The following is a 13,821-nucleotide window of genomic DNA, read 5'->3' as shown; positions in this document are numbered from 1 at the left end:
GAATTGATGAACACGTTTGTTTTGTAGGTCAATTAAAACTTACGTCGTGTTTTATCGTTGCTTACACCGAACAACGCATTTTGACGGAGTAAAACTAAATTACTAGTGAAGGTGCGATTTCCTGGTTTGTTTTGCTTCCTGTCACGTGAACGCTATTACGAACTACTATTGGCTCGGTGACCACATTTCAAAAAAAAACATTGTATTTTTGTTGTGTAAAATAACTTTGAATTTTTCTGTTTGTTAGAAAAATATATTGATTAGAAAGAGCGTTGCTGTTTTATTTTACATGCCACTACTGTATTCTTGAGGGAAAAAAACCAAACCTGCACCGGAAAGTGTCATTGGGTGAGCGACTCAACCTTCAAAACAAGAGCTTATGTATGATTAATCGAAATCGATATTTCAAAATAATGGCGATTTTTCCTTCGATGTCAAGAAACCGTTTGTTTATATTTCGCAGTTCAAACCAGCTTCTATAAAAACAGGATTGATTCATTTGTTTCATTTCATCTGTCACTTTTATTTCTATTTTTAAAGGAACACCACACTGTTCAGGGTGATGTGGAGGATGGTCAAAAAAATAAAATACAAAATGATGAACGAACAAAAAAAAAAATCCTATGAGTTGTCTTTGGTGATGTTTTGGGTCATTTTGGATCTCTCTGCAAAAGGTCTTACCACCGAGCGTCGGTTCACAGCTGGTGATTGTGATGAATGAATGCAAGCACGTCATCTTTAGACAGCTTGTCGGGGTTTACACGCGTCTGAGAGTCGTGCACGATGACGCCGTCTTCCCAAGCCCAGAAGAGACGCTCGGCGTGGCATATGCTGTCAACACACATAAAACGGCTGACAACAAAAATAGGAACCGATAGCGAGACGATTAAAGGCGGGCGGAACATACTGGAAGGGAGACGCCGCGTCGGCTGGTGTGTCGTACACGGATTTCTTGGTGGTCTTGTTAAAGAAGTACTTCCTGTTTGAGGTTTTACTGTAGGCCATCATCCATGGCTCTAAAAAAAAAAATTGAGACAGCAGAGGATGGATGAACACACACACATTTTTTTCCCCTCAAGATCCACTTCTCACATATTTCAATAAAAACAAGCATATTTTGTTTTGATAGCCTTTTGATATCAAATTTGCACTTGGGCGACACCCACCGTTGGTGGTCTTGATGATGTAAAGCCCGGTGGGAAGGAAGTGTCGGTCATCGCGGCCCGTGTAAGACAGACGGGGGACTCCGCCGGAACTCTTAGTGATTTTCATTTCCAATCTGATAACATAAAAAAAATTATATCTTCAATAAAACACATCGATCATTTGAGTTCAAAGAGTAAACTTCAAAATAAAAGGGACAATACCGTACAAAAATCTTCTCCATTTCTTCTAGCCTGTAAACTTCCTTGACCCTGTTTGGAAATTGACAACAAGAATAAACTAGAGCACCATCATAATTTGCACCAATTTTATGCAAAAAAAAAAAGGAGTTTGCAATCCAAAACATTATTTCCCATAGGAAATAATGTAAATCCAAATAATCCGTTCCAGAAAAGCCAAATGTGGCTCAATATATTTTATGTGTGAGGAAGGTGTGGATTTCATGTTGCTAGTTGAAACGGAAGAACACAAGGAACCTGATGGGGTTCATGTCGGGTCTGCTAGGCTTGGCCACCGCCTTCACAAACTTCTCGGCCATCTCGATTCTGTGTGCAAAAGTCCATAGTTGAGGTCACAGGGTGTGATATGAGTGCGAAAAACGCTTTTGCGTACCGCTTGTTGAAATGCTGATCCCGGACGTCTGTGCCATTCAGAATGAGCGCGTCCATCACGTGCACTGCGTTGATCCGCCGTTGCGCTTTGCCCTCGCCCTTCAGTTCTTGCACGATTTCCACACTCAGCAGGGAGTCTCTGGGGAGCTCTAGTTTGAAGTTCTCCAGTTTCCGCCAGCGGAGAGGCATCTTTCCGTCCCACGTGTAAATCTGTGACTTCTGCACAGGACGATACAGTGATACCTTGGCTTACGAACTTAATTGGTTCCCAGACAGTGTAAGGCGGAAAGTGTGTATCCCAAAAAATTAATTTCCCATAGGAAACCATTAAAATGAGAATAATCTGTTCCCAGGTCCCCTTAAAACATAATTTTCTTCTTTCTAATCCTTAAAACTACACAAAAGATACCATATTTTATGTATAATAAATGTGCTATGGTATTATAATTAAAGAAATAAACTGTACAGTATAATGAAGTCGTTTTATTTACCTTTGTGATGGTCGTTGATGGCTTGATGGAATGGACTGGCGGGTTTGATCAGCATTAAACACTTGATGAGGAACGTAACCTTCTTTCACCATCTTGAGCAATGATCCCTTGTCGGTGCTTTCTCTGCGATAATTTTACCTTATTCCTCATCAATTGTGTTCTGTTTAGCTGGGTTGATAGCTTTTTGTATCAAGTGTACAGATGAGTTGTGCGGGTTATTTGTGGAGCCTGATTGATGGGATATTTTAACCTTGCAGTCTACACTCTGGCTTTGAACTATCAAAGTTGAAAAATGTTCAAATTTAACTGTTTTCTCTCCATTTTCTCACTGTCCTCTGCCTGTCTCTTTAATGTTTAAACCACCTCCCCTCACGGCTGCGTTCTTGACCAATCACGTGGCTTTAACCGAAGACTGAGGGCGGGGAATAGAGGACAAAAACAAGCCAGCTGCCATTTTCTTGTTCGGAGAACAGACTCATTCGCGAACGACACATCACTCATTGTGGCACTCTGTATGTATCCCGAAAAATAGTTTGTATGCCAAGGTAAAACGTTCATAAATTTAACGTTCCTAAACCGAAACGTTCGTAAGCCAAGGGGTTCTAAAACCGCACAGAGGCGAGTTTGTCTCCATTATTTCCATTTTCAGGTGGAAAAAATGCGTTCACACTCACGCCCAGCGTAAGAAGGAAGATCTGCTCGCTGCCTCCCACGATGCAACGGTGGTCCAGGACGTGACGTAGCTTTTCAAGCGTGCCGGAATTGAGCGGCGTGAGGCTGCTTTTGAACGACTCCACGTCAGGATTCTGGAGCACAAAAAAAAGTTGCCATTAAAATCAAGGAGAATGTAAAAATGGCGGCTCAACTGACCTTGACCAGTTCGTAGAATTTTGACCTTGCATCCGAGGACGCCGGCGTCACCCTGGCCTTGTCGGGCACCTGGAAGCAGATGCAGAAAAGGCGTTGGGGGGGGGGGGGGGGGGGCTACGTGACAGGAATTTAAAGCCCCTGATTGATTGACTCACCCCCCACAGATTGAGACATTGTTTGCGTAGGCTGGCTTGTCTGGACTCGCCGAGTGTCCTACGGGTGGCCGACACACTCAGTCGCGCACACAAAAGCAAACGGGAACGCGGCCAAAGGATACTCACGAGTCTAAAACGAAAGCGTGGATCTTCGCCAGGGCTTTTATCTGGACGGCGCAGAGGCTGTGGAGATAAAATGTCGCTGTTGCAGTGTGAATTGGAATTAGTGATACCTTGGCTTACGAACTTAATTGGTTCCCCACACAGAAGGTGTAAGGCGAAAAGTGTGCATCCCAAAAATTAATTTCCCATAGGAAACCATTAAAATGAGAATAATCCGTTGCCAGGTCCCCATAAAACAATTTTCGACTTTCTAATTTTAAATCTTTCTAATCTTAAAACTACACAAAATATACCTTATTTTATGTATAATGAATGTGCTATGGTATTATAATTACAGAAATAAACTACTATATAATAAAGTCGTTTTATTTACCTTTGTGATGGCTTGATGGAATGGAGTTCATCAGCATTAAACACTTGATAAGGAACGTAGCCTTCTTTCACCATCTTCAGGAATGATCCTTTTTAGGTGCTTTCTCTGCGATCGTTTTACCTAGTTCCTCATCAATTGTGTTCTGTTTAGCTGGGTTGATGCTTGAGCAGGTTATTTGTGGAGCCTGATTGATGGGATATTTTAACCTTGCAGTCTACACACTGCCTTTGAACCTTTCAAAGTTGAAACAAGTCCTTTTCAAAATTGAAACAAGTCCAAATTTCACTATTTTCTATCTATTTTGTCACTCTCTCTCTGTCATCTGCCGGTCTCTTTAATGTTTAAACCACCTCCCCTCACTGCTGCGTTCTTGACCAATCACGTGGCTTTAACCGAAGACTGGGGGTGGGGAATAGAGGACAAAAAAATGTCGGCTTCCATTTTCTTTTTTGAAGAATGGCTTTACTATCTCTGTCTGTAACCCCCCCCCCCTCACTGCTGCGTTCTTGACCAATCACGTGGCTTTAACCCACGACTGGGGGGGGGGGGGTGAATAGAGGACCAAAACAAGCCGGCTGCCATTTTCTTGGTAGCTCCGTGTGTATCCTGAAAAATAGTTGGCATGCCAAGGTAAAATGTTCATAAATTTAATGTTCGTAAACCGAAAAGTTCGTAAGCCAAGGGGTTCGTAAACCGAGGTATCACGGTACTCTATGTTGTCATTGATAAAAACAAATTACATAAATTCAAAAGGGGCTTTTTAAGCTAGCACCTCTCATTGGAGTTGACCATAAAGTGGAAGAAGTCGACGTCCTCTTTAATAATGCTGAGGGGAACCACATCCGTCACGTCCATGTCGTTGTCCCGCAGCTGCTTGATTTTCAGATTGACTCGGAACATGTACTCCCTGACGGCTTCCGAGCCCGGTTTCAAACCTCGGCACACGACGTACCTGCCAACATATCAACGCTAGCACAGCACCTTTCTGGATTTAAAAAAATAAAATAACAATTCTGGATGATAAATATGAAACAATCACCTCTCGGAGTTGGCGGGCCGACTAGTCACGGGTTTGAAGAGTGTGATGCGGTCGAAGCAGAGGTACAGTAGGTAGACCAAACCCACGCTGAAAGGAGTGAAGAGGTCAAAGGTCTTACAGACAAAATGGGCGCCTGCAATAGGAAGAGCAGTATAAAAAATATAAATAATGACAGTAAATAAATCCGTTTAAAAAGAAATAGCTGCAACTTAATGAATTAATCAGATTAAAATTATTTATTATTTGATTAATTAATTGATCAGATTAAAAAAGAAATACATTAATAATTCTAATACGTATTAATACTACTACTAATAATAATAACAATAATAATAATAACAATAATAATAATAATAATAATAATAATAATAATACATTTCATTTCTAAGCGCCTTTCAAAACTCTCAAGGACACTTTACAGTCACATTATTTTTTTGTGTGGGTGAGCAGCGGCAGCCATTCGCGCCAGTGTTCACTCTACCCGGAAGTAACACAGCAGCAGCTAGATTGGTAGCTGGCTATGTATCTAGGTAGCTAGCTAGATAAATAAATAAATAAAATACATAAATACATAAACAATAAATAAAATACATTGATCAATAAATCAATATATAAATAGATAGGAAGCTCGGGTCGGTAGCTGGCGAGGTAGCTGGCTAAGTAGCTAGCTAGGTAGCTGGCTAGGTATCTAGGTAGCGATCTAGCAAGACATTAGTTTCCATGTGACTCTTTCAAAATGTATAAATTCAAAATGACTCATTTCAATGATAAATTGACCAAAGAGGCAAAAAAAATAGTTATTTTTTTTAATTTCATTTTTTTCAAATATTTCTGATATTATTTACAATGAATTAGTCAACACTCAAAAAAAAAAGTAGCTGATCTGACCTGTCCTGAGTGTGGAAAGAGCTGTGAGGAACTGGCAGAGGAGCAGTTGTTTGTTCAGAATCTCCTGAATGTTGTACTGACCTTCCACGGAGAAACCCTGGGAGGGGCGGGTCACAAAATAATAATAATAATAATAATAATAATAATAATAATAATAATAATAATCCGCCATTTTCTTTCCTCCTTTCCCCATTAACAATGGAGACAAGAATACATGATACACTGATTATTTGAACGGATATGAATCAACCGGACACGAAACCCTCACCCCATCCGCCATGAGGAAATGAAGCCCCCTCCCCTCGGTGCTGTCCAGCACAAAGTTCCGGAAGGCCGTCACATTTTCCGGCCGGGTGATGTCGCCGTCGCCGTCCACGCCTCCTTCGCCTGAAACGTCAAGATGCCGCGGTTAGAATCAGTCACCGTTGAAATTTGTGGCGCAATGTGAGATCTGTCACTCAAAAGTGCAAGTACAGTGATACCTTGGCTTACGAACTTAATTGGTTCCCAGAAAGTGTGTGTAAGGCAAAAAGTGTGCATTCCAAACATTAATTTCCCATAGGAAACCATTAAAATGAGAATAATCCGTTCCCAGGTCCCCATAAAACATAAATTTCAACTAAATAAACCTTAAAACTACACGCAATATACCTTATTTTATGCATAATAAATGTGCGATGGTATTGTAATTAAAGAAATAAACTGTACCGTAAAATAAAGTTTTATTTACCTTTGTGATGGTCGTTAATGGCTCGATGGAATGGATAGCTTTTTGCATAAAGTGTCTCAAGGAGCTCTGGGTTGTACATCTTAGAAGTTGTGATATTGCAAAAGCAACAGATGCAGGCAGACACACTAATTTAACATTCGTAAAGCGAAAAGTTCGTTAGCTAGATGACATGGTGAATAAAATGCTAAAAAATGTATACATTTAGTGCGGAGGAGCTCGAGGTACCATAGTAAGGCTCAAAAAGCTCGCTTGGCGCAGCGTAGAAGTCCTCCAATTTGAAATCGCAGGGCCCCTTCAGCGTCATGCCGAAACCTTTGGCGTGCCATCGTCTCTTCCACAGGATGTACTCGGAAAACCCGCCGGGCCCGGCGCACACGTCGCCGAAGTACAACAGCTCGTTGCCATTGTCGTGAGTCAGGGGCTTCTACAGCAGACAGGAGGAAGCGACGTCAATGTGACGTGATGAATTTTTGGACGGCATCCCAAGCGCGCGCTTACCCCGTCGGGAGCTTTTGGGTCGGTGAACATGTTGTCGAAGCAGTGGTTCAGGTTGGCCATCTTCATCGCTGCTCTAAATGCAGCGAACGGGACACGTTAGCATGATGTCATGATAATAATAATAATAATAATACATTTTATTTGTAAGTACCTTTCAAAACTCTCAAGGTCACTTTACAGTCACAGGATCAGTTTTTCTGTGGGTGAGCATTGGCATCCACATGCGCCAGCGTTCACTCAACCCGGAAATAACTTAAATAGATAGAAAACAAGCTGGATAGCTAGCTACCAGATAGCTAATAGAGAGCCAGCCAGCTAACTAGCCAGCGAGCTAATAGATAGCTAGCCAGCAGATAGCCAGCAATCCGGATAGATAGCTAACAGATAGCAAGCCAGCCAGCTAGACAGCCGATAGCCAGCTATTAGCTCGCCAGCCAGCCGGATAGATAGCTAATAGATAGCCAGCTAACGAGCCAGCGAGTTAATAAATAGCTAGCCAGCAGATAGCCAGCAAGCCGGATAGATAGCTAACAGATAGCCAGTCAGCCAGCTAGATAGCCAATAGATAGCCAGCTATTAGCTTGCCAGCCAGCCGGATAGATAGATAATAGATTAGCCAGCTAACTAGCCAGCGACTTAATAAATAGCTAGCCAGCAGATAGCCAGCCAGCCAGCTAGATAGCCAATAGATAGCAAATAGATAGCCAGCCAACCAGCTAGCTACCAGATATCCAACAGATACATAGCCAGCTGGATAGATAGCTAATAGCCAACCAGCCAATAGATAGCCAGCTATTAGCTCGCCAGCCAGCCGTATAGATAGCTAATAGATAGCCAGATAGCCTAAAATTCAGTAAGCACCTGTTGAGAAAGATTCCTCCTCGAATGGTCTCGAAAGGGTTGGAACGAGTACGCGCTCTCCTCTGCTCCTCGTCGTCCAGATCGTCAAAAACCGTCTGTCGGGCAGCAGCAATACATTTTTTGGGTGAATGATATGATTCCGCTTCGGTGAAAAGGGCTAAAAAAAAAAAAAAAAAAAGTCAAAGCGACAACGGAGCCTTCACCTTGCACCTGAGGAGCGTGTGCAGGAGGTCTTCGGTGCAAAACTCAGTTTCGTCTTCGATTTTCAGTTTTCTCTTTGGAACGAAAAAAAGTATGTATGTACTGTATGTACAAAAAAAGTAAGTATGTAAAAAAAGTAAACATATAAATACAAGTATAAATAATAAAATAATAAATAAAACAAATAATAACAACATAAAAATATTAAATAATACAAAATAAAAAAATTAGATAAATAAATACATGGATGAATAATAAATAACTAACTACATAAATAAATGAACAAATAACTAGATAAATAAATACATTAATGGGCGGTTTAAAAAACATCTTTTAAATGCTACAGGTCAGTACTTACTGGCCCCACTGTCATCCAGTCCTTCAACTCATCTGCATCAGGAATTTCTGTGGTGCATTCTGGGAACCAGTCCACTTTCTCTGTAGCACTGGGCTGGAAATGGATACAGATACAAGAACACTTTTTTTTGCGCCTGTAATGGACAGCATCTTCACAGCCCCCATTTGTTCAGCGGAAAGATTGGTGCTGTTGCGGCTTGGAATTGAAGCTGATTTATAGTACGTGGGATAGGAGATGTGAGACAATCTCTTTTTGTCAATGGATGCTACAGCTGTGTGTTTGCTTTCAACATTTAGCTTGTAGTCGACGTGCACATTCCACCATGATGTCCTTGATCCACTGGTGGAAAGACGCTTTGATGCTCTCCTCTTTCATTTAGATTCTAGAACTGCTTCATGTAACAAAGAGGGTACAGAAAGTGCTTAATAATGAATAACTCTCTGTGTCATTGTGTTGTCATATTATTTTATCTAGTTTTTGTCTTTTTACTTCAAGTATTTTATCTATTTGTGATTATACTTTAAACTTTATACTATTTATTATAGTACCGATGCTTGTCTGTGACTGTAAAGTGTCCGTGAGAGCTTTGAAAGGCGCTTAAAATGTAATGTACTGTTATTATTATTATTATTATTATTAATAATAATAATATTTCCAGCAGCTCATGTATTTTGTCTTTCTACTTTTATTCCTTTCATCACTTTGCTGCTGTAAAATATACATTTCTCCACTGCGAGACTAATAAAGGCAAATCCAAATCCAAAAGAATGAAAATGCACCTAAATATCATCAGAAAAATAAATACAACATATTTTTACATTTACTGACACACATTCTGAAGTATGAATAAAATAAAAGTGTAAAGGAAGTTAATGAATGCAGAATATTTTTTTCAAGGGTTCAACCATTCACGTTTTGAAAAAAATGTATTAAAATACAAATCTTAAAAGATTTGACTCGTTCACAATTAACCTTTCTGTTTTACGCAACACGCTAGCATCTTTTCATTGGCAAATTCCGGTTGTGAAACGCTACCTCGGGTTCATCCCGCCAGTCGACGTTGAGCTCCCCTTGGAAGCCCTGAAGCGTGAGACCGAGTCCACGCCTCCCTCGCTGGGTCGATGCCTCCACGATCTCTTTACGGCCCTGGCCGAATTTGCCCAGACCTTCGCCCTCACGGAAGCCCATCTTGGCCTGCAAAAAAAAAAAATTGCATCATGATTAAGCGTGACTGTTGATATCGCTAAAGTACTCTTCAAATAAAGTTAAGCTGAGTTTATCCCGTGTGCATTTGAAAACAAAACATGAAGCTCCTGGAAATGATTCCTTTTCATTTAAAGTCTTCTTGTTGTGACATTTCCAATCGTTAGATTAAATCGTTTTAAAAAGGAAAATCCCCTCACTAAATACACATTCCATTTTCTTGTTCATCTCATGTTCTAGAAGGTCTCCTCAACGTTACCATGAGCTTCTGTGATACGCTGTTGTACATGGAGAATTTGGAGTCCTGTGGAGGCGAGTCCGCAGCATCCTTGCCGTGGACAGATATGGACGGCATGGTAAATCCCACTCGGGGCTCGTCCTGCTCACTCAGCGACTCATTCTGGCTGGAGTCTGGAAAGGAGAAGAACTGATGTAAAAAGCTATGTCAATGACGAGGACTTGGACGAGGATGAATATAGCCTGCCTTGTCTCAACAATGTGGACTCTTCATCTGAGCTGCTATCAGCACTTTGCCGTTTTGCAGTCAGAACGGGAGCAGCGTCAAATCTTCTCTTCATTGCTGCTGCAGAACATGCAGCAAGGAGAATGTTATGATCACACAACATACATTTCATTGTTTTCATCACTTTGCTGCTGTGAAATGTAAATGTCTCCATTGCGAGACTAATAAAGGCAATCCAATCCAATAGTGACACAATTCACTCAAACGGACACTAATGGGTAATAATTTACATGGGCAATAATTTACTAGTTTACATGAGTTTCTTAAACCCCAAACGGACAAACGGACTGGAAGTAATGGCCAGGAAGCAACACAACCCCAATGTGTGTTTTTGCCACAATGTCACAAGCTAAAAACACAGGAAAAAGCTAAAAACACGAGAAAAATGTCATGCGCTCTGCTTGTATAGTTACATGCGGATGTTCAAAAAGTAAACTTCATTTCTGCGAGGCACTTTTCGTCATTACCTGCCAAACACACTGCGTTAAATTGAGTTGTTAAGCTAAATAGCAAAGACAGACGGCTAACTTTTACCGATTCTGCTATGAAGGCGTAGTTTCCTCAGCGATAGAACGTCAACTCCATACGGGCTGCAATACTCCTGTGTTAACGTGGGACAAATACAGCATTTTCTTGATAGTTTAAAAATCGGTTGATATTTTACATGGAAATCCAAAAAGGCTTTCTTTATTTCCAACCGGGTCCTTACACTAAACAGGCGCCGGGCGCGATGTGATGACGCCGGATCGCGCCACTACTGCCTGCGTTTAAAAACCTAACCGTGTTTATCTTTACTAATAGTATTCCCGTTCGACTTTTCCCTTCAATGGTTCGACACATCGAATCAGTGTCCTCCATCTTCAGAGGTTTGATTCACATGTTTGTTTTGGCCAAGCTTTTGCTTGGCCAACCCTCTGTATTTATCCGGGCTTGGGACCGGCACAAGAAGACACTGGCTTATGTTCCCTTGTGACTACAGAACAAGCAACTGAAAATGCTCAGTAAAAGGCTCCCAACCACAAAATGGTCATTGGCACAGCAACATTCAATTACAAAATACCATTAATTACAAAATAAAACATATCAGCCACTGTTTAAAAATTTATAATAACAAAACACGTTTTATAAATATTTTGACAACTCGTAAATACTTAAGATAATTTTGTTCATGTCCCCTTTTCCTTGTACAATATGTTTTATATGTAGTTGTACATTTTAAGAAATTAGGAAATATTGAATTCAAGCCCCCTCATAGCAATGTGAAAGTTTAAGGTATTAAACACATTAAGAGAAAACGAAACCTGCATTTTCTTTACTTCCTTACATGATTTTTGTTTTCTTCACGGCAAGTTGTCTTTGACAAGTGATTAGCACAAGTGTGCTCTTGCATGCGTTCTAGATAAAACTACAGTAATCCTTATTTGGCATCCAGGTCGGGCAATGCTGAGGCGTCTTTTTAAAGGACAACCGACACCATTTTGTTGTTTCCTAAGTGACATCAGAATAAATAAAAATGAGTTAAAGTTTCCCAAAATTACTTCAAAATGACCTCGGAGATGGTGAGTTTCAGAAGGTCCCTCCCCCTTGTTCACATAAATATCGCGATGGTGAATCTGAAGCCATTGTTTTGATTCTCCAGCAATGCAAGACGTCTTGGCGTGACGTCACGAAATGGGGGCGGGACTTTCTGAAAATGCCCAATTCGCAGCTCAATTTTTTTGCAGATTTTGGACACTTTATGTCATTTTTATTGATGTTTTGCATTTCACTAAAAATATCATACTGCGTGTTTTGGGTATTTTAGATGCTATAAAACGTTTTTCTGATGTCAGTTAGGAAACAAAAAAGTGATTTTGGTTGTCCTTTAAGCATTGCACATTGGCGAAAATAAAAAAAAAATAAACCACATTTCACAATAGCAGTATTTCTCCACAGAGGATAAATAATATATGCTTGAGAGTTTTGTTGCATTATCTTTCTGCATTATCTGTAATACAGCACATTTGACAATAAAGTTGTACTTCTCTTTCAATCCAGCACATCTCCAGAGGCAAGCCTAATCCTCCACTGACACTGTTGCACACACGAACGCACCATCAGTGCCACGCATGTGAGCCGCTTATGCAATAGTGGCAACGCTTTATATATATAAATATACACGGCCCGTTTACCGGGCATGTGTTTGTCGGCGCAAATGTGAGACGAGGCGGGTGTGTCGTTTCGACACAGTGAGGAACACAGCAAGCCCAAGCTGAGTTTCAGGAAAGAGTTTATCAGTTTGTTCAAAGCAAGAAAGGATCACTACAGGCATGTTTTTCTTCCGCATCCCTCGATTGACCCCTGGATATATTCGATACCTCCAGGTGAGTATTTTTGTAGTGGACGTTATTAGTTTTGAATCATAAATGTATGAATTGAAATTGTAAGGCTCTTAGAATCGATAAAATAAAGAGAAATACAACATGAACGGAAGTAACTCAAATAGATAGCAAGCTAAGCTAGCTAGCTAGCGAATAGGTAGCTCATAAAAATGTATTATTATTATTATTATTATTATAAATTGAGCAGATGTAGGCAATCTATCAGCTCTGCGTCTTCAGTTGACCTCATTCAAGACGCCGAGCTATGTAGCTAGCTACTGTATATAATAATAATAATAATAATAATAATAATCATCATAATCATAATAATAATAGGTTTGATTTATAACCCCCTTTCAACACTCTTAAGGTCACTTTATAGTCACAGGATCAGTTTTTCTGTGAGTGAGCAGCGGCAACCACACGCAGCATGAGCAGCATTCACTCAACCCGGAATAACTCAAAAAGATAGAAGGCTAGCTAGCTAATAGAATGCTATATAGCTAATAGCTAGCTAGCTAGCTAATAGAATGCTGGATAGCTAATAGCTAGCTAGTTAGCTAGATAGATGGCTAATATGTTTCCTGACTCAAATAGCTAGCTAACTAGCTATATAGCGAATAGATAGCTAGCTAGATAGATAGATAGCTGATAGATAGCGATCTAGCTTTATAGCTAATATGTTTCCTGACTTGACTTAATTCGACATGAGTAGGAAAAATAGTTCCGAGTGAATTTCGAATGATGTGCAGGACAAGCAGGAATTGATTTTTGTGAAAAGACATTTTTGTCATCCATCTGATGAGGCAACGCATGGTCGTAGTATGAGACATACTTGATGTAACTCCACCTGCTCTCCGTTTTTCAGACCCAGGCAGCCCAGACTGTCCTGCAGAACCGGGATGGTCCAGCGATGCCTCGCCTGGCGTTCCTGCTGGGCTTCATGGGGGTCGGCGTGTCCGGCTACAGCTCCCGTCAAATGACGCTGCACTGCAAGCCCGCCGGTCGTCTCTTCAGATAAACAAGATGGACGGATAACCTCGGCATACACACAATGGGCGTTAACGACAACAGCAGCAACAGGTTTTAGTGGATTTTGTTGTAGTCTTTTGAAAATGAAGTTGAGGGAGAATAAAAAGTTTAAGCAAATAAATACAGGTGACATCCGACTTACGACCACCCGTACTTACGACCACGACCTCCAGACGAGTCTTTATTCAACATTTTGAATGAATTTTGACTTACGACCATTTCAACTTACAACCATTTGGTCGGAACGAAATTTGGTCGTAAGTCGGTTGTTACCTGTAAATAAAACGGAACGAGTTAGCGGGCACATTAGCATTTAAATAAGTCAGTCACTTGTTGCTAGG

The 13,821-nt window shown here is 40.7% G+C and overlaps 1 protein-coding gene across 5 annotated transcripts; it reads right to left on the bottom strand.

The window, feature by feature from the left end:
- Positions 1-530: 530 nt before the first annotated feature.
- On the bottom strand, positions 531-13,613 carry cmtr1 (cap methyltransferase 1). 5 transcript variants are annotated; one of them, XM_089022204.1, is made up of 24 exons: positions 13,299-13,427; positions 10,050-10,148; positions 9,825-9,976; positions 9,398-9,556; positions 8,363-8,455; positions 8,007-8,078; positions 7,804-7,898; positions 6,943-7,015; positions 6,644-6,868; positions 6,445-6,523; positions 5,983-6,101; positions 5,715-5,811; positions 4,827-4,959; positions 4,560-4,739; positions 3,418-3,474; positions 3,292-3,349; positions 3,137-3,205; positions 2,941-3,072; positions 1,777-1,994; positions 1,641-1,709; positions 1,368-1,415; positions 1,167-1,279; positions 908-1,016; positions 531-831 (listed from the first exon to the last, which is right to left on the bottom strand). In XM_089022204.1, the coding sequence occupies exons 2-24, from the start codon at positions 10,141-10,143 to the stop codon at positions 696-698; spliced, it is 2,580 nt and encodes an 859-aa protein (XP_088878330.1). In that variant the 5' UTR covers positions 10,144-10,148; positions 13,299-13,427; the 3' UTR covers positions 531-695. The 5 variants fall into 5 exon arrangements, with proteins under 5 accessions (XP_088878330.1, XP_088878329.1, XP_088878327.1 ...); XM_089022203.1 differs by having other exon boundaries at positions 13,284-13,422; XM_089022201.1 differs by lacking the exon at positions 13,299-13,427 and adding an exon at positions 10,623-10,689.
- Positions 13,614-13,821: the final 208 nt, after the last annotated feature.

The sequence above is a fragment of the Hippocampus bargibanti genome, linkage group LG19 (assembly GCF_051943395.1).
Source record: "Hippocampus bargibanti isolate YZ-2025 linkage group LG19, ASM5194339v1, whole genome shotgun sequence".
Classification (NCBI taxonomy): domain Eukaryota; kingdom Metazoa; phylum Chordata; class Actinopteri; order Syngnathiformes; family Syngnathidae; genus Hippocampus; species Hippocampus bargibanti.
The sequence above is the reverse complement of the archived record's forward strand: the minus strand, read 5'-3'. Positions and strand labels throughout refer to the sequence as shown.